This window comes from Podarcis bocagei, assembly GCF_964188305.1.
Source record: "Podarcis bocagei genome assembly, chromosome: 2".
Lineage (NCBI taxonomy): Eukaryota > Metazoa > Chordata > Lepidosauria > Squamata > Lacertidae > Podarcis > Podarcis bocagei.
Window position 1 is genome coordinate 79,463,696 of NC_138126.1, and position 20,963 is coordinate 79,484,658.

The window sequence follows — 20,963 nt, forward strand, 5'->3', positions numbered from 1 at the left end:
CTGTACTTTCAGACTTTCGCCCTCTTCTTGAGAACTGTCCAGCCAGTAGCTACTCCTCAAACCAGATCCTGCTTTGGGTGCCTATTTTGTATAGCTGCACCCCACAATTCTGCTAGGCCATTGCCTAGCCATTGCCTGGAAATCGCAGCTTCACCCGTTATTATTTTTTATCTACCCTAATGCTGCAGAACCAGTTCTCCCTCCCTCTGGTATGTGCCTGACATATCCCAAAAGGATAGGTATAACAGTACAACTTGTCTCTCTCTGTGTCTCTAAATTTCTCTCTTCCTCTTGGCAGCATCTGCTCCATTCCTCTTGCATGTTGAAGCATCACTGTGATGCTGCTTGTCACCTTACTTCTCTATCTCTCCCTTTCTAGCAGTTTGCCTTGCAATTGCCTCTTACTATTCAATCCCCTCTCCCCTTTTCTGATCCTGTCTCCCCACCAACCCCTCTCTGCTGCTGTCGGTTACTTTCTCATGGAAATCTTATGAAGGCACCCAGTTGATTGGCAAGTCCTGCTTTGGATAGAATTCAGCTGCACTATAGAGTTCCCAATCAGAAGTTCTGTAGCATAGCTGATCCCAGTGGAGCTTGACACAGGAGGGTGTGGTTTGGAGAAAATGGCCTCACATGCCAAATTGGGACTGATGGTGGGTCTAATTTAACTTATGGGTTGGAGGTTCTTCACCACTATCATTTATGCTGATCTAAGTCAGACTATGCTGGTACCCTCTAGATGTTTTGAACTACAGCTCCCTGACTGTTGGCCATGCTGGATGTGGCTGATAGGATTTGGAGTCCAAAACATTTGGAATGCACCAGGTTGGGAACGGCTGACTTAACTGAAATGAAGGTAGTGAATTCTTATATTGTTCCTACATTTCATGCAACATTTCATAGACTCATAGAATTGTACAGGAACCCTGAGGGTAATTTTCTTCAACCCCTGCAGCACAGGAATCCCAACTAAAGCATCCATGATGGATGGCCATTCTACCTCTGTCTTGAAACCTCCAAGGAAGTAGAGTCCACCACCTTTGAGAGGGTGTGCTCCACTACTGAACAGCTCTTACTGTCATAAAGTTCTCCCTGAAGTTTAGTTAGAATCTCGTTTCTTGTAACTTGAAGCCATTGATTCAGGTTCTAACCTCCAATGCAGGAGAAAACAAGCTTGCTCCATTTCCCACGTGACAGCTCTTTATATACTGGATTGGCTAACATATCTCATTTCAGTCTCCTCTTTCCCATGCTAAACATACCCAGCTTCTCCAACTGTTCCTCAAGGCTTGATTTCCGGACCCTTGATCATCTTGGTCACTCTCCTCCGCATACATTCCATCTTGTCAGTATCCTTCTTAAATCGTGGTGCCCAGAACTGGACAAAGTACTCTAGGTGTGGTCTGACCAAGGCAGAATATAGCAGGACTATTACTGTCCTTGATCTGGGCATTATACAGTACTTCTGTTGATGCAACCTAGAATAGCATTAGCTTTTTTGTTGCTTCAACTCATGTTAAGTTTGTGGTCTACTAAGACCCATAGATCCTTTTCACATGTACTTCTGGCAAGCCAGATGTGCCCCATCTTATATTTGTGCATCTGGCTATTCCTGCCTAAATGCAGATCAAGGTTAGTCTTTGTTTGCCAAAGGAAATGTTTGATATATCACTGAAAAATAATTGATCCTTGAACTAGCACATTGGGGCACATCGACAGGAAAGTTGAGTCTAAAGCTGTGGCTAAATGATTTCCAGGGTTCCATCAGTCTGACATGATTCCCCTGCTCTGAAGTCACTTAAATATTAACAATGGGATTTTAACAGCTTTCATTTTATTACTCACATGGGACAAATCAGTTCTAAATCACATTGGTTCTTTAGACCGGCAAACGAGTTGCAGTGTTTTATTAACAACATAGGGCTCACAATGTATTAAATGCTAGAATTTAAAACCTGTTGAGAGGTTTACATAAGTTTTACAGATGTTTCCCAGTCATTCTGAGTTGTCGTGAATGAAGCATATGTACAGCCATATATTGGCTGCTGACAGGCAAGTCATCAAAATGGAAAAGAAATAGCCTGTGATTGTGTTGCACAATCCCCTCCCCCAGCAGTCAGCAAGAGTGCTGTCATCTTGACATGCAGTGCTATTGGGATGCCTTAGATTTAAATGGAAACTTTCAAAAGACCTCATTTTAAATCCAGATTTATCTTGATGGGCTTGTTCTGTTGCAAACACTTTCAAAAGAATAATTCACACAACTTGAAAGCTGCGCCCGTTGTAGGGTGGCTGTTAAAATCCTGCAATATTGCAATGCAAAATGCAGTGTTTGTAATGATTCCATGACTGATGTCCCAGCTGGAAAAAGGAGGTCTGTACTTTGGGATTCAGCCCATCTCCTGCTTCTCTCCCCCCCTTACTGTTGAGAATTTCTATTCCACCTTAAGGAGCAGACGTGTGGAACTGTTGTGTGTCACATGTCTGTTTACATTCCAGCACAGCTTGCTGGAAACTTCCGTTGTGTGTATTGCTTTTGTTTTTCCTTTTCTCTCTGAGAAGATGAAGAGAGAGCTGGCATGTTTCTTTGTCCTGATTTATGATTAATAAATCTGTAGTTGTAGTATGCTTTCACAAGCCTCATGCCTATTCTGTGTGCACAGTTTGATATGCTGATTGTGTGCCCTGGCTTTGAAGCCTGGGTCGCTGATTTATATCGGAGCAGAGGCCAATGGGTCTTCGCAGCGGCTGGAAGGAGATGGCCCAGCTGGGGCTAGCCAATTGGCCTTCTGGCCCTCTGCATGTTGACACTTACACCTGGCCAGGAGGTGGCGTGACTTATACTAGAGACATGGGGGATAGGGCAGTGATGTGACATAAGAATCATAGAGTTGGAAGGGACCCTAAGAGTCATCTTGTCCAACCCCCTCCAATACAGGAATCTCAAAGCATCCATAGCAGATGGCCATCCAACCTCTGTTTAAAACCTTCAATAAATGAGAGTCTAAATAAGAAGCATGGAAGGCAGTTGCCTACACGTTTTTGCAACTGATTTTCTTGCTTTTATCACCATCCAGCTTGTGAAGGAAGCAGGGCCCTTAAATGAAGAAGTTCCAAACTGACCACTTGTTATTGGTGGGCTCTTCAGCCTGTTTCATCTATCCTTTTGCCTTAAACATTATACTAGTAGGAACATGTTATCATTTTTATTCAAGCACCCTCTTTAATCACATCAATGCTTCACAGATTGATTGCTGTTGCCTTTACTGTAGAACAGAGTTCTTCAACTGGGTGCTGTTGAACTACAACTCCCATCAGTCCCAGCCAGCATGGCCCATAGGCAGAGAGGATGAGAGCTGTAATCAAAAACATCTGGAGGGCACAAGGTTGAGGAAGGCTGTTCTAAAAAAAACAGTGGAAGCCGTTTAAACAGATACGGCAAAATGGTTGAGTATTAATATAATCTATTTGTGTGTGTGTGTGTGTGTGTTTTAACAAATCCCACTAAGCAGCACATAAAGGCTCTCCTGGTGGCAAATAATTATGTTTTCTCACCTCCTTGCTCCACATCTTTCCCCTCAAGGATGAAATGAATAATGTTTAGAGGATGGGATAATAATAAGCCGTGGGAAGGGAAGCTTGCGGTGGTACAATTCCCCCTCTCCCCTTGGTGTGTGTGTGTTTGGGAAAAGAAACCCAACAGACTGTAACGTGCATTACTGTTAGCTGCTCAAGGTTAGCTAAGCATTATCTGTCGTAACTGACATTAAGAAAAATTATAGGTGGCATAAAAGCAGCTCTACAAATGCTAAACCCTAGGAAATTAACCTTTGATTCTGCCTGACAGCTCAGTGAGTCTATTTGTTCTTTCATGACAGTTAACCCTCCCTCCAACGCCCTGCCTTAGATTTCTTAAGTCTTCATTTACAAGCTTTACCGGAGAACAGTTTGTTATGCCAATATAGGAGATTTATTTTTAACATTGCAAAACTTGCACAGGTTTACTCAGAAATAAGTCCCACTGAGCTCAATGAGACTTTATTCCAAGTAAGTAAGCATAGAATTGTCGCCTAAATAACTATTTTACTGGCCTTTAATAATGTATACATCAGGGTTATAAATAATTTGCATTGCAGGGAAGAAAGGAAATGAAGTTTCTTATTTTGGAACATTCAAGAAACCTGAAAGATGCTTTTGTAGATCAGAATTATTATTATTAATGAATAGCTTGGGACCCAAGCTGTTCCTTTGTTTACAAAAGAAAGTGCAATTCTGCTAATTCCTCCTTCAACCAGCAGTTCCTGTACCATAATTAACTTTATTCCCATAGGTATTTTAACCTCCAGAAGCAGTTTTTTTCAGAGGGTGCAGGATGATCAGGAAGGTAGATAGGAATCCTTCACAGAAAGAAAGTTGGGAACTAAAGCAGTGTGATTTATTTATTTAAAAATATTTATAATTTTCATTTATATACATTCCAACAATTATCTAACCAAGTTTTAACTTTTTCAATTTCAATCAACTTCCTTCCCCCTCTTTCTGCGATTCCTTACATTTGTTTCCATCCTTTCCTACAAATTGCATTCCATTCCTTTCTAAAAAGTTTGTTATCTTGATTTCTTACTCTTCTGGTAAGTTTTGCCATTTCTGCGTACTCCATTAGTTTCTGCAACCATTCTCCTCTTCTTCCTTCCACTTTTGGGCAAATAACATTCTTGCAGTTGTAGTCACATACATGAATAAATTTCTACACTGTTTGGGTAGTTCTAATCCTATAATTGCCAAGAGAAAAGCTTCTGGGTTGTTTTTTTACGAATGTTATCTTAAACATCTTTTTCAGTTCATTATATATCATTTCCCAGTAAGCTTTAATCTTATTACAAGACCACCACATGTGAAAAAGGTGCCTTCTTTCTCTTTACATTTCCAACACTTATTCGACTTTGATTTATACATTGTGTTAGGTACCATCTATATAGCATTTTCATATAATTTTCTTTTAAACCATAACACGTTGTAAATTTTATATCTGTATTCAATAATCGTTCCCATGTTATGACCAATATCTATTGCCCAATGTATCACTGAAGATTTCATTTGTTCATCCTTTGTCACCCATTCCAATAACATTTTGTACATTTAGACATCACTTTAACATTACAATTTAACAGGTCTCTCTCTAATTGTGATAGTTGTTCCTCAATCCCCCACTTCATATCCTTTTAAAATGTTTCCTTCAAATGATGATATTGTAACCATGTTGTTAACATTCCTGGTAAATCCTTAAACTCTTTTAATTTAAATTCTCCACCTTTCTCTCTTAGTAAATTTCTAAAAGTTGCCCAACTTTCCACCATATTTTTCTTTTTCATTGCTATGGCTTCCAAAGGTGAAAGCTAAAGTGGTATTTTAGTTTCCAGTAATTTTTTATCTTTATCCCATATGCTATACCATTTTTTCACAATTATATGGTTTGTAAAACCTTCATGTACTTTCACCTTTTCATACCACAAAGAAGCATGCCTACCAAAAATATTATTGTGAGCTTCTAAATCTAAACAATGCAGATTCTACAACAGCAACCGTTCCTTCAACCAGCACAGACAAGATGCTTCATAATATAATCTCATATCTGGCAGGGAGAAACCTCCTCTCTCTTTCGTGTCTATCAGAAAATTGAATATTGTGTTTGCAATATATTAATGTCCTGTTTCACTATCTCTTTTCATGGGGAAATTATTAATTCTTTGTCTTTTCTTTTTATTTCTTGTAAAATTCTTCTTTTTTATCTCTCTTATCTTTCTTTGGTACGCTCTTTGTTGTATAAAGAAACCCCGCATTACCGCTTTACTCGTGTCCCAAACCACCTTTAAATCTGCCTCTTGGTTTACCTTAATTTCAGAGTAATCCTTTAAATTTTTTGCCCCTTTCCCTAATATTTCTTGACCATTTAATAAATTTTCATTTAGTCTCCATCTCATTGGGAAACTTCCCTGTTCCTAATTCCACTATTATAGAGTTGTGGTCAGACAATGTTCGTGGTAGAAAAATCTCTAGATTTTAAGTCCTTTTACCATATCCAGATTGGTCCCAAATCCTTTTCTTTTAGAGAGGTTGCAGCTTTAATGACGGATCTCAAGGCTTCTTGCTGTAGGGTCTCGATCATGCCATGTGTCTGTGCTCAATCTCAGAGCCTCCCACAGCTCTTGCTGGAGCTTCAGGAACTCCATGAGAACATCTACCGATGCCTCTGGATACTCCAGAACCCGAACTAAAAACCTTTGGACTTTTTTTAGAGAAGATGTGTTGCCCTCGCTACCTTCCTGTCTCCTCACAGCAAGCAGGTCACTTAGTGCGAGCAATCTCTGCCATGAGCCATTGCCCACGGCAGACCCGGAAGTCCTAAAGCAGTGTGATTTAAATACGCAACAACTCCCTCCAAGAAAAGCACATCAGGATGTGCAATCCACGCGCTTGTATGTGTACTGCCATTTCAGCTTTTAGGAAACTCTTCAATCACATTTCTCTGAACTACCTTGACCACAGTGGGGTGTCAAGGTTTTCTTTCAAATAATGAAAACAGATTATCCTAATGAGCTGATCACAAATCTTGCTTTCACAAAATCTCAACGTTTGAAAAGCCTTTCATTATGTTATCAGACTCTTCATATCCATCTCTTTCTTTAGAGCTTTGCAGATTAAACAAAAGGGCAAACAGGTTCTTTCTTCATGCTGGAGTGTTTGGAAAGAAAACCCCCCCTCAACATTTTGAAGTTTCTTTAAAGCTTAGATATGCCTACTGGCACCAAAATGGAGTTTTAATATCTATCATTTATCTATCCATTTATGTATCTATTTTTTAAAATCTTTTCTTAACGTGTTACAAATATAAGTCAACAAAATTCAAAGAAACACTGGAGTACCATGTCAATTCCCAACCTCTCTACATCTTCCCATGACTGTTGCCCATTATTTAACTTGTCTCCATAGATCAGGGTTAGGAAACCTCAAGCCCAGTTGCCAAATGCAGCTCCACCCAGGTCTCTTGATTTGGCTATTGGGATTAATCCCAGTCCACACTCCCTTTTGGGCAGCAGTGTAGTGGCAAAGTCAAATATGCAGGGTCACTTCATGATAGTCACTGCAGACATGTCCCCTCATACCTCCTCTCCCATCTAAGACTATACAAGCTTCTAACATTATTTAATAATCTTATAATCATACAATAATCATAATAAGGCATGCACTGCAACAGCAAACATAGATCTCTGTGTGTTGCCTTTGAGCTAGATCTACTATTTCTGTGCACATTCATGGGCAAATGATTTGGAGTGCTCCAATATCTGCTTTTGGAGTGACTTACATTGTGTTTCCATTGACGTTCCAATGTATGAAACGGCACTTGCACACCATTCTCTTGAAACTGAAGCACTGTGCATTTTCAGTGTTCCTAAACGTTTAGCTTTGGAGCATACAGAACAACTCCTCTATGGTCTCCCCACATTCCTTCTCCAGAGTGACCCTAGGAGTCAATCCTCAGTGGCTGTCTCACTGCTTTCACTCTGAGACCTCTTCTCAGTGGCTCAAAAGCTCTCCTTTCATGCTGATTGAGCACCTCCAGGACACTGGAGGCAGGTATATTGGTGCAGAAATAGCCTTTGACCCCTAGCAACTGCCCCTCTGCTCTCGCGCCACATCTCTCACTTGGTCAGCATCCTTCTGAGTCTTTTGCCTCCCTGGAATTTCTTGAACTCTGATAATTATTGTTGTTTGCCTGGAGTCTCCTCTCTATGGTGAAATGTTTTGAATTTCTTTTGAATCTAGAGCCACTTTTTCCAAATTGGTGCCAATGCATATAAATTAGCACACACGCACATTTTATTCAAATCTGAGTGCTTTTTTGGTGACCAGCCTAGCTTCCTCCACATGGGAGAATGAAGGCTACAAGTGCCTAGTCAGTGTGGTGTGCCAGAAGACTTGGTTATACATTCCATGCCATGCCCTAAGACTGTGCACCAATCACTTTTTTGTGCATTGATCATATTTCAAAGTAGCAAATGCCATCCTGCCACATTGTGTTCTCAGAAGTCCTCTGTGAAGAGGGTTAGGCTCAAAGACCAGCCAGTGAACATCACTTCTGAGTAGCTGTTGGAACCAGATCTCCACCATCTGGGGAGGACCAAAACAGCCTGGATGTCTGTGAGAGTTCAGGATTGCTTTTCTTGTTCATGTAATCAATAAAACAGTATCAAGCAGTTGCAAATGAGCCTTTGTGCCTCTCTTTTAGCTAGTCATATTTATTTGGTCCATTTCCCTATTAGGGCCAATTGTCAAACTCCTTTAAGCCAATTTGATAAGGGTGCCTTTTCCAAGTCTTTCCAAAATTGGCCTATAGACAACCAGTAAGGGATTTAAATGAGATATCTGCCTTCTTTGCCAGGTTGGATGGCCCAGGGCTAGAGACACCATCTTCTTTAGTTATTTGAGGGGGCCTGGTGTGATGTCCAGGAGCCAGGGACAGAGCCAAATGTCCTTTAAACATTGAGGGGGCCCAGTCCCCTAAAAAATTTGCGGCCTCCAAAACTGCTTTGGCCCCTAGGAGTCAGTGCCTATGCCCAGGGGCCAAGGCATCAGGCAAGAAGGAAAGCCAGGAAACCCCACGGAATGGACCCCGACTTTCCTGCCTGGTGCAGGGCACTTCTTTGCAAACAGCTTCTCAGAGAAGATGCTTGCAAAGGAGCAGCTGCAAAATTAATCCCTCCTGCTTTTTGGTAAGGAATGCAGGGCAAGGGAGAGCAATGTCTCCTTCTTCTGCTTGCCTCATGCCTGTATGATTAATTAGGGGTTTTTTGTTGTTTTTTTAAATGGGGAAAAGTGGTTGAAACTGGCACATCTATACCAGACTACTCCTTTGAAGCAATGAATGATTAGGCCTGAAGTTATGCTTAGAAAGACACATTTTCTATTTAGCTGCAGGTCTGCTTTAGGATTTGTATGTACTATATATACTAGGGACAAGGGTTGTGTTCCCCGTGACTCTTAACACCCCCTCCTTGCACAATTACACAGCCACACATAAGGGACACAAAGCAAATAATGGCATCTGTTAATATGGGGAAGTGCTTCTCTTTTCTGCCATAAGAGGGAGCCAGGCGCACGCAGAAGTCTGCGACATGGGACGTTCGTGAACACAGTGAACTGCAAAGAGAAAGTGGTGATGTATAGTGGGGGGTGGGGGGAGAGAGAAAGGAGGACCAGAAATAAACCAGCAGGAAAAAGATGAGGTGAGCGTTGATCTTTCATCTGGGAGCAACAGCCACTACACTCTGCAACAGCCACAGCACGGTGGTATAAATGACTTCTCTATGTTGGTAGGTCCATGCCAGAGGGCAAAGATGAGTTTCAGATCTTGGTGTCAGCTTGGATTATGTGTGTGTTTTCGTTTGTGGGAGCTGGGGTTGGTGGCAAGGCGGCAGAGTTCATTTGTGGTGTTTGCTTGTTATTTCTATAGCGCTCTGGTTTTAAATACAGAGGGTGACTTAGGAGAATTGAAATGCCTACATTCTTTTGTGCTCGGTATGTTTTAGATTATCTTTCAATATTCATAGACATGTGTGGCTGTGCACAGTCACAAATAAAAGTGTATATGTATGCCAAATGGCATTGCTAATCAGGCATCTCCCGAGTCTTAGGTCTCGGGGGCTCGCTTGGTGTGCACTTTCATGGACTATTCCAAAATAATTTAATTTGTCATCTATGTCCGTTTACTGTCAGGATAAATCAGCACTCCTTGACTTTTGGGATGATTGTGAGATAGTGCTCCTGACAGCAATGTAGTATTGGAGAGTTTAAATTAATAGAGCATGCTCAAAATCTGAATATTTGGGTAATTAATCTCCCGGTGCTTCCTGTTGTGGCTGCCTGGAGAGTATGGGGAAAGAGTTTTGTGTTTTCCTCCATGCTCTCTACAGGGGAGGCTGCTTTAATTTTAAGGGCAGGCAATCTGAGGGGCTCCTGCTTGTCAGTTTCTCTGCCTCATGCTTGGCTTTCCCTCCTCTGTGATTTAGGAAAGAAACCCCGAATATACAGATCTTTTCTTGCATGGCAATGTTGCTGCTTGCCACTCTGGGCAAGAAGGATCGTGTGCCGTCAGGGTCCCTGGCTCAGCCTGCTGAAGAAAGAGCACCTGGGATCAGAGATGTAAACCCGGAGGTGGAGAACAGACGACCCTGAGGAAGCTGCTGTTCCTGGATGTGTTTTTAAGGGAGAGGGACTGGCTACGATCTGATCTCTGGGATGCCACAATCTTGAGCTGTAGGGAGAAGGTGGATGCTCCTCAGAGAAACAAGAGAAAGTCGCCCAACAGTGAAGGACCTCAGCTTCTTCACAAACTCCAATTGCACATAATAGTCGGTGGCTGGGAAACTACATCAAGGGCCAAAGGGATCTGCACTCAGGTCTTTTTCCTACTCCTTCCTTCCCTCCCTCCCTTCGTCCGATGACGGCTACAAGACAAGCTGAACTTTTCCCAGATCTTTGCCAGATAATTGGAAATATTGTGCCTTTGCTTGGGATGATTTCATCCTGATGGGCCACTTCGACGGGATGTACAAAACGTGACTTGGGTGATGAGCACCCAAACGGGGACTGACTTGATGCACAGAGTTTACACATGAATCGCAAGGGAGCGCTGAAAAGGAAGGAGCTCGTCCACATCCTCAGAAGACTAATTTAGAAGGAGAGATCTCGAAAGTTAGGGCTGGTGGATTTTGCTAATAATAATAATAAAATGCACACCTGCAGGTCCACATACCTGCCTACCCTACATAACGTCAGAAGATTATACCTGATGCAATGCAGCCCGGCAGCTGCGATTGTTGTCTTTTTTGCTTTGCTATGCAATTCAAATTCTCAATAAAGTAGAAAGGAAAATGTTCTTCCCTGGACAACACTAGAACATCAACAGTCAAAAAGGTAGGACTTGGAAAATTTCTACTTTTTTATTTTTAAAAAAAGACAAATAAATTGTGATCTCTTAGGTATTGAATGTCTTAAAATGTAAATTTATTTTCTTTGCCTCTAGGACTGTGAATCTTAAAAACAATGTGGAACAGTATGAGAAGCTGATTTCTGAATCTACTTGTAAAGACAGAACTGACATTTTAAATTTTGGTAGCAGAAAGGGACAAAGTCTGAAAGAGTATGTATATAAAAATGTCCCGCCAATGGAAGGGATGGAAAATTAAATCGGAAACAAAAGCACCTAATGTGTTCTGCTTCAATAGAGCTGAAGGGCTAGTTAAATGGACACTGGACAAACTGAATCAATAGCCTATTTAAGGGAGAATCCACGTAGGCTGGGGAGTGATTGTGCCCCTGGGATGCTGAGTTTATTTGTACAGGACTCTGAGGATTTTTGTACTGGCCTGTTCTGCTTAAGAGTATTCCATTTTAGGCTGAAATTCAGGAAGGATTACTGGAGGGGGAAAACCATGACTGTGACAGTCAGTTTCAGATACTTGCCACAGAATGCCTGATGTTTCTTAATGAGATTCCTAAGGATGATGGGATCCCTCCTGAGAGCGAAGAGACTTTAGCACAATCCTTAGTGGGGGTCTGCCTGGTGGTGAGTAATTAATGGACACCTGATGTCTCTTTTGCAAGCTCTGCAAGGACATGAGCTGATGTCATCGCAAGCCCCCATGATATGATCTTGCCTTGGGAGGAAACATGATTTGGAACAACACCACTATGGACGGGGAAGGGATGCTTGTGAAAAGGGATTCCTGCTTTCGGATCCTCACCGGCTGCTTCCTTTCCTTGCTGATTCTTTCCACGCTCCTAGGGAACACACTGGTCTGTGCTGCGGTCATCAGGTTCCGCCACCTGAGGTCCAAGGTGACCAACTTCTTTGTGATCTCTCTGGCAGTCTCAGACTTGTTAGTAGCCGTCTTGGTCATGCCTTGGAAAGCCGTGGCGGAGATAGCTGGATTCTGGCCTTTTGGGTCCTTCTGTAATATTTGGGTGGCATTTGATATCATGTGTTCCACAGCCTCCATCTTAAACCTGTGTGTCATCAGTGTGGACAGATATTGGGCCATCTCCAGCCCATTTAGGTATGAGAGGAAAATGACCCCAAGGGCAGCCTTCATTATGATCAGTGTGGCATGGACTTTGTCTGTGCTGATCTCCTTCATCCCAGTGCAGCTGAACTGGCACAAGGCTAAAACCACCAGCTTCTTAGACCTGAACTCCACTTTCCAAGGGGTAGCTATGGACAACTGCGACTCCAGCTTAAACAGGATGTACGCCATCTCTTCCTCCCTCATCAGCTTCTACATCCCAGTGGCCATCATGATAGTCACCTATACGAGGATATACAGGATTGCTCAGAAGCAAATCAGGCGCATTTCCGCCTTGGAAAGAGCAGCTGTGCACGCCAAAAACTGCCAAACCCCCGCCGGCAATGGAAGCAGCATGGATTGCCAGCAGCCAGAAAGTTCCTTCAAAATGTCCTTCAAGAGAGAAACTAAAGTCTTGAAGACTTTGTCAGTGATCATGGGGGTGTTTGTGTGCTGCTGGTTACCCTTTTTCATACTGAACTGCATGGTGCCCTTCTGTGAGCCCACCATACAATCCAAGGGAGCAGAACCATTTTGTATTAGTTCTGCCACTTTTGATGTCTTTGTTTGGTTTGGATGGGCCAACTCTTCGCTGAACCCCATCATCTATGCCTTCAACGCAGACTTCCGCAAGGCATTCTCTACTCTCTTGGGATGCTACAGACTCTGTCCCGCTTCCATCAATGCGATAGAGACGGTTAGTATTAACAACAATGGGGGCATAGCCTTTTCCAGTCAGCTTGAGCCCAGAGGGTCCAGCCCCAAAGAATGCAATTTAGTCTATCTGATCCCCCATGCTGTTATATGCCCAGAAGAAGACGACATGGCAAAAAAGGAAGAGGAGGGGGAACTGTCTAAAACGTTGGAGAAAATTTCTCCAGCCCTATCAGGTATCTTGGATTTTGAAGCTGACGTTTCTTTGGAAAAGATCAACCCCATTACACAAAATGGTCAGCATAAAACCTGAGGTGTGAAAGAGCTAGCAGCCCATCAAAATGCAGAAGGAAGATTTGTAAGGTGTTTCTCTCTCTTTTTCTTTTGTAAGAAAGTGTGCTATCGCGAGAGTTTAAAGCCATCACACAAAAGCCCAGAGCTCAGTTAGCTGCTGTTTGACAGAAGCATCCAATTTAAAACAAAGAATTCCAACTTGCATAACATTGTATTTAGAGATTGTTCTATGTTGTTCATCCTGAATTTGAAACAGATCTAAATTGTAGATACTGCACAGCTGCGAAGGAAATGGAAAATCCGCTTGTTAAATGTTTGCAGAAACAGAACTGGGGGGAGGCTAATGAATTTTATTTATGAACAAAATGTATTAAGCTAAGTATGAGGTTCCTGTTTGACTTGCATAGTTGTATTTGAGTGTTCATAGGTTGCAAGTAAAGTTTGGTGACTTTTGCCAGGTTAGGTGGATGCCTTTATAAATGATTTCTGAACATCAATAGAGCCTTATAACAAGAGTGGAATATTTTTAATAGTAGGAAGACAATGTGTCAATACTGGCTTTATTTATTTATTATTTAAATGGCTATTTTTTCATATGTTAAGAAATCTAGCTTTATTTATCTTATTTTATATATGTCTAAATAATGGGATATTTCTGGGCTCTCATTCACTGCATTTTTGACCAGTTTACTAGTCAGCACTTTATAAAACAAACAAAGGAACAATTTTGGAAGTGAGCTTTGCCTGGATAACTATGTAACACGTAGTTGTTCAAAACACAGGAGAAGCTGAAGAATCGACAAAGTTGTGTGATGGTGATGATGCAGTGTTCTTGTGGGGCTTTCTGTACCAAAAATATAGGACCAGAGTTGACTGAATGGCAAGATGCAAAAGTTGTGCCCTTATAAGAAATGAAACAAATTGCCATAAATTTATTTTGGAATTTCCTGTTATGTTGACTTTGCTTGACCGTCAGCATGTGAAACTGTATATAGTACACCTTATATATGAATACAACTTATAAGATGAATTGAGCTAAGAAGAAAACCATCTTAGTTAACCAACAGTGGGTATTTGTCATTTTGTAAGATAAACCACCCCTCTCGGACTTTTTTTTAAATGTCAGATTTTGACTATTGTTTCTTGGGGGGGGGGGGCGGAGAACTCCCCCTCCCATGTAACCAGTAAAATGGAGAATAGATCTATCAATAGCTATTATCCATGTCAGCTAGAGCCTCCATTTTCCGAGGCAGTATACCTCTAAATAAATACCAGATGCTGTTGAAGAACCACGAGGGAGGGCTCTTGCCCTTGGGCCTTGCACATGGACTTCTTGGAAGCATCTGTTTGGCCACCATGGGAAACATCCCACCCTCACCCTGGTCTGGCCTGTTGAGGTTTCCTTTGCTCTTATGAAACTGGTAATAAAAAATGAAGAGATAAATAAATATTGATGTCATCTGAAGCTGCACGATTTGCTACTGTACCCATTCAGATTGTCGGAAGTGAGATACTGCGATATAAATTTTAGCTGTCTTGGTTGGCTTCCCTCATGTAGAAAATAGTGCCTCATTCCTATTCTGGATGCCGACACAGTGAATGGAGAAGCAAAATCCCCCACTATCCCACAAGTTCCCCAATATTTCTTTTTGACTACCTACGTAGAAACCAAAATTCCTGCGACATTCCCTTGAAGATATAAACTAAAAACAATGATGATGCCAATCCCACCAACAGACACCAGCATTGACATACAAACACATTCCAAGAGAATAATCTGGGGGGTTCCTTTTGAGAGGGGAAGGGAAGAATGTTAGGAAAACCCAGACTTTTGCAGAAACATACTCCTTATTATAGCATTCATCCCGAAGTGTAGTCAGCAAAAGAGGACTGGGAGAGATCAATTAGAAGCCTAATGAAAATATACACCCTGAATCAGGTCTGTGTTATTTAAGTATTGTGAATGTTTTCATAATTCTTATTGCCTGTAAGCTGCTTTCATACATATAATAAAAATTATTTTGTGAACATAAGGTCAAATAAAGCAATTTACATTACGTTTATTAGATAAATCATTGTGTTTTATTTGTCATTGTGTTTTTAATAAGAATAACAATCTCTTTCCTCCTTTTTTGCCTTTGTAACCTCTTGCTGCAAAAACTATTGAGACATTTAACTTATGGCGTCAGATTGGAACATATCCCATTGAAATGTTTATTTGTTTGGTGCCCGTGGAAACTTGAATTCAGATTGGACTGATTTCTATCCTCCTTGAAATGGTGTGAGAATAGTGGCAGAGGATCTCCTTTGTATGCACAAGGTCCCAAGGTCAGTCCCCAGCTTTTCCAGGTAGGGCGGGGAGAGACCCCTACCTGAAATTTTGGAGAGCTTCTGTCAGTCAGTATGGACAATACTGAGCTACATGGACCATTGATCCGACCTGGTATAAGGCAATTTTCTAGGTTCTAAATAAGAAGAAACCCTATGGGTTTGGCAGAAAGAGCTGTTTGTGGTTTCTTCTCCCACAGTTATTTATTATTGCAATTATATCTATAAGCAAAAGAGTAAGCACAAAGACACCTTTAAGGTGGTCATTTAAGATGTCCACACTTTTATGCCATCACCAGTGTTTATAATTCAGCCACTGCTTCATCTCTTTGCTTGGAAACTTCTCCCATTTTGTGGTTTCTGGTCTGTAATATCTCAGAGGTGGAGAATAACCAAGAATGGCTTCATTTTTCAGAACCTGATTGCCAATGCCAATTAAATGGATGCTGAATTTCATCTTCCAGTGGGTCAATCTTGTAATTCCAAGATTCATAATCATAGAGGGCATTCTGAATATGCAATTGGTTGTATAGTTTAGGTGTCTCAAGCAATGGACAAATCTGACCTCCCCCTGAGAGTCTTCTTTTGTTGGAGTTGGATTGAGAAATGCTGTGTACTTCTGTTAACCTGTGATCCACTGACGTATCAGTGCTGTTGAAGAATATTTGAGTCCTTTGAAACATTGCTTTGATGTTAGTGGGAGAACTGGTTGAAACCTGCAAAAACCTTGTTGTCATCGTCATGGAGGCTGTAGGCTTAAGAAGTTTGCTATCACAACATGTGAATATGACCACTAGCTGAAGGTATCTTTAAAAGGGGATTAGACGTGCCCATGGAGGATAAGGCTACCCATGGCTACTGGTTAGGATGGCTATATATTTCACTCCATATCAGAGACAGTGTGCTTCCGAATACCAGTCACTGGGGATCATGGGTAGGAGAGTGCTGTTGTGTATATGTGGACTTCTCATAGCCGTCTTGTTGGCTGTTGCTGGGAAAGAATGATGGACTTGATATAGACCTTTCATCTGATCTAGTAGTTTTTGTTATGTTCTTATGTCTTTAGTGCCTTTCCCTGACAGTTAAAATACAGTAATAACAAATTAAAACAATAACCATTTGTTACCCTTTAATGACACCCAAAATCAGGCAGTTGATTTTGCCTAATGGTAGGGCTGGTCCTGAGTGAGCCCTGCTTGCTCCTCAGGCATCTGGTTGGCCAGTACTGTATGGGATTCTTCAAGAGGATGATTACCTGCACACCCCTACTGAGCAGCAAGCCCAAGTTTACCTCGGTGTACAATGTGAATAACATCTTTTCCCTGTTACTCCTAACTATAGGCAATACTAGCTAGATGGCTATAAATATGGTATCAGAGGTGGTATACAATTGTGGGATTTTCTGCCTCAGCAGCCAGTTTACTTGGCCAGTCTTGGGTGGGGATTTGGTATTCTGCCTCAGGCAGCAAAACATCTTGGGCTGGACCCTATTTGTAGTCCTTTCCCTATGTGTCTTGAGATTAACTTGTGAACAGAGCTCATGCGTGTATGACCTGTTTGTGCATAGGCTCTGTACGTGTGGCAGGACCTTGCTTTCCACAGTTTCTGATCAGATGGGGCCTACAGATGGAGAGTTTAGATCACATAGGCTCTGTCCAGATTTCATACTAAATACCTGTATGAAGAAGAGGTTGCTCTCTAAGGTAGTGCACCAAGTTTGTTCAGGCACAGCCCTGCTGCAGTCAGTCATTTTTGACCATACAATAGGATACCTGTCTGGCACCCATATCTGACATTATATTGTGGAAATAATAACACAGCAGTGGGATTTCCTGGCTGGCTTTTAGAGTTCTTGAGCTTTGGCTGGGTCACCAGCTCAGTCATTAATGAAGGGAAAGAGCCTGGCTACTTTGCCACATTCTACCTCCACTCTCAGAAGCAGTATACTTCTGCATACCATTGAGTTGCGCTCAAATCCTGCTGGCAGGCTGCCCATAGACATCTGGTTAGCCACTGTGAGAACAGGATGATGGACCATTGGTCTGATTCAGCAGGGCTTGGCCTTCTGTCCCTAATCTTTTGGGCACCACTCAAAGACCTTTATTTCATTCTGTATTGGATTTGAAAATGTTTGTCTATAGTACCTGGAATTGTTTTTTATTGTATATATGGAACATTTGCCAATGTTTTTACCATGAAATATTTTATGGGAAGTGATTCATAAATGGAATTGATCAATAAAACGAACAAGCAATAGGCTAGAATAGATTACTGTCAAGCACTCTTTATGGGTCTGCTCTTGACAAGTATTTGCAGTTCAGTAGCTGCAGCAGGTCCAGAACATGGCTGCCAGAAATTGGAATGGTTTAGTCAGCAGGAACCTCACAACACCAAGTCCAGAGAGTCTACAAAGCCCAATTCAAAGTGTCCACATTGACATATAAGTCACTAAATGACTTGGGATTCAACTATCTGAAGGAACACCTATCTCTGTGCCATCCTGCCAGGGCTTTAAAACCGGCTGGCAAGGTATTTCTTGTTATACCATCTCCAGGTAAAGCATGTTTCTCACTTACCTCAGAGAGGGCCTTCTCAGTGGTGGCACCCTGGTCTTGGAATTCTCTCCCCACCAGCTCAAGTGTTACTGGCACTTTCTTTACTCTGTTTTAGGTGCCAGTGAAAACTCAACTCATTACTCAGGCTTTTGGTGGGGAGGGATTGTGAGCAGGGGCAGCCAGTACTGGTTATGTTGCTGTAGAAACAATTAGGTATTTTGTATGGAATTTAGTTTCGTTTGTGTGATATGATAGATATGTATAGCGTGCATTGATTTTATTATGTGACCCACCACCGCTGTGCGATGAACAGCAGGATATAAATTCAATGAATAAAGAAATTAAGAAATATAATAGTGATGACTATGTTTTACCTCAATTGTTAGAGATAGTATGCTTCTGAATGCCTGTTCTCATGGAGGGAGACTGCTTAAGCCCTGCTTTGGGGCTTCCCATAGGCATCTGGTTGGCTACTGTGAGAACAAGATGCTGGACTACATGGGTCATTGGCCTGATCTAGCAAGTTCTTCTTAAGTTCTACTTTATTTCTTATCGTGCTGGATGTTGGAGATGGGGGGAACAATTGCAGAGCTGAGTAGGGAGTAGGGATGGAGGAGGAATTTGCTTCAGTACCATATTTAAAGCTGAATATGTCAACTTGGCACTTTCCAAAATGCCACCACCATTCAAAATTTGCAGGTATTTTCTTCAATGCTTACAAAATTGCATATATTTGGGGAAAGAGTACATAAAAATGAAAATATTACACACAGAAATATTGGGGGAAATTGTTTGTAGAAACGAGTACATTAGTCAAAGCTGCATAGAAAAATGTGTGTTAGGAGAAAGTTGCACTAAAATGCCGATAAATTTTCAAGAGGATTTTTTTTTTTTAAAAATGAAGTTCACAGCAAAATGTGGAGATTTGATTGTAAAAATGAGAAATGGAGAAAAATGAAACTCCTTGTAGGGAGTGAAGGACTCTTGGCTTAAACAAAATAAAAGTGGTTCTTCTCCTTCCTGGCTTACTTTTCAGCCTCATAGCTGAGTTTTGAGGGAAACTTCCCTGGCCTGGTTGCCTCGAATCTTTAAATGCTGCCTTCCAACCAAACCTAAAATCTTTCTCTCTCCCACAGCTTCATTTTAAGGGATGGTTTTGGTTCCTTGTTTGGGCTAAGTAAGAAACAGTTGAATCTCAGAAGCAGGAACGGATGTCAAGAGTCATCCAGCAAGTGAGGCTGGTATAAACCACCGCTGAATATTTTTCTGACCATAACCACAATGTGCTGTGTTGAGCCTAATTGATTTATTTTATTTTTTGAAAAAAAGTAAAATGTATTTTGCTTCATTAACATGTAGTCTACAGTGATAAAAATAGCAGGAGTCACTTTGTGGATGGTTAGTGTTAATTTTATGACTGGCAGTGCTATTGCATCCCCAGAAAGCAGAGGAGGAAATGCTTCTTGGCTGTGATATGCCATTTTACGGGCCATGGCCAAACTGTCACCCCTCCCCTGAAGACCAGAAGGCTCTTGGCCATTCTTCCATTCTGCAAAGCAGCCTGTGAGTAACCAGCTTTAACGTCACTTGTGACAGGTGAAGCTGTGTTAAGCGTAGGCGATTCCAAGTGGAAGCGGAAGAATGGCAACAAACCTTGGATTCAGCCTTCATCATGTGAATATATGTGACTGGAGTCAAACGCAGTGTTTTGGTTCAATCTTTTTCGAGAAACAGGGTCAGCTTTTGTAAAGGAAAGATAACACACAAGGTCAATAGCTGATAGTTTGAGGGCTACGCTAGGCAAGGTCCCACTCATGAAATTAGCAATCTTCTATTGCTATGCCTTAACTGTGAGCCACTTTGAGGACATCTGTGTGGAATGAATGATAATAATAATAATAATAATAATAATAATAATAATAATAATAATAATAATAGATTGCTAATTATTATAGCTGTTGTATATTTATTATTATTATTATTATTATTATTATTATGCTCTTCTTTGGCTGATTTTTTTATGATTCTTCTGCATCTGAGTTCATGGAAGCAATAGCGACTTCAAAGGTTACTTGAAAGTGCAGAAAACAAGAAACTGGAGCAGTTTGTGTTTCCTATTCTCTGCATTTCTTTGTAATGTGATGAAAAAACTGAGAAAAACAAAAATTGCCATATTGCCCACCACTTTGCTGAAGCTGAGTAGGTTTGGGTATGGGCAGGGAAACCCCCTGAGAACAACATGCATGGCACCTTGGGTTCCATGACGAAAGAATGATAGGATATAAATGTAAGAAAACAAGTCAATACCTATAATTTGCTTTTGGACCATTCTCTAATCTTGTGGCTAAAAGTGAGAAGGTAATAAATTGGAGATTGGAACAATTTCTTCATGAGATAGGAAGTGGAAGATTCACTTGAACAAGGCTGTGACGACTCCTTAGATTATTTATTAGCGATAGATATAGATAGCATATTATCTTCCATGTTCTCCTTCCATTGTTGGAGGAAGAATGTTTCTCAGTACCAGTTGCTGTGAATCCCACGTGGGGTGAGCCATGGTTCATTTAAGTCCTACGGTTGGGCTTCCCATTGGCTTCTGGTTAGCCATTGTGAGAAAAGGAAGCTGAACTAGATAATTCTTTACTATGACCCAGCAGTGCTGTTCTAATGTTTCGGCATACATGAGGTTTCCAGGTGTCATTCTTCCAGACCATAACCCTCCTTAACTTAAACCAAGTGGCTACATCCTATGTCCTTAGACATGTCCTGGGGGTAAATGTATGATTTAGACACAATTTGCTCAGTTCTTAGCCAATCTTATGATTCTGCATATCTTGCTATTTCCTCTCAACCTCTCTCTTAACATATAATGAATTTTATCACCTTGCTCTAATGTTGCCTTCCTTGACGCTATAAAAAATATTTATTGCCTGATCCAAATATGCACTTATTAAAGAGCCAATAACATATTTATGGTGCAATTATTCCACACAAACCCCAGCTCTGCTTT

At 41.3% G+C, this 20,963-nt stretch overlaps 1 protein-coding gene across 3 annotated transcripts; it reads left to right on the forward strand.

Annotated features, from left to right (window-relative positions):
* Nucleotides 1-9,237: 9,237 nt before the first annotated feature.
* Nucleotides 9,238-15,133, forward strand: DRD1 (dopamine receptor D1). 3 transcript variants are annotated; one of them, XM_081184824.1, is made up of 3 exons: nucleotides 9,238-9,371; nucleotides 10,068-10,974; nucleotides 11,084-15,133. In XM_081184824.1, exon 3 carries the CDS (start codon nucleotides 11,731-11,733, stop codon nucleotides 13,087-13,089), a length of 1,359 nt encoding a protein of 452 aa, XP_081040950.1. In that variant the 5' UTR covers nucleotides 9,238-9,371; nucleotides 10,068-10,974; nucleotides 11,084-11,730; the 3' UTR covers nucleotides 13,090-15,133. The 3 variants fall into 3 exon arrangements, with proteins under 3 accessions (XP_081040950.1, XP_081040951.1, XP_081040952.1); XM_081184825.1 differs by having other exon boundaries at nucleotides 9,244-9,284; XM_081184826.1 differs by lacking the exon at nucleotides 9,238-9,371 and adding an exon at nucleotides 9,471-9,576.
* The last annotated feature ends 5,830 nt before the right edge of the window (nucleotides 15,134-20,963 follow it).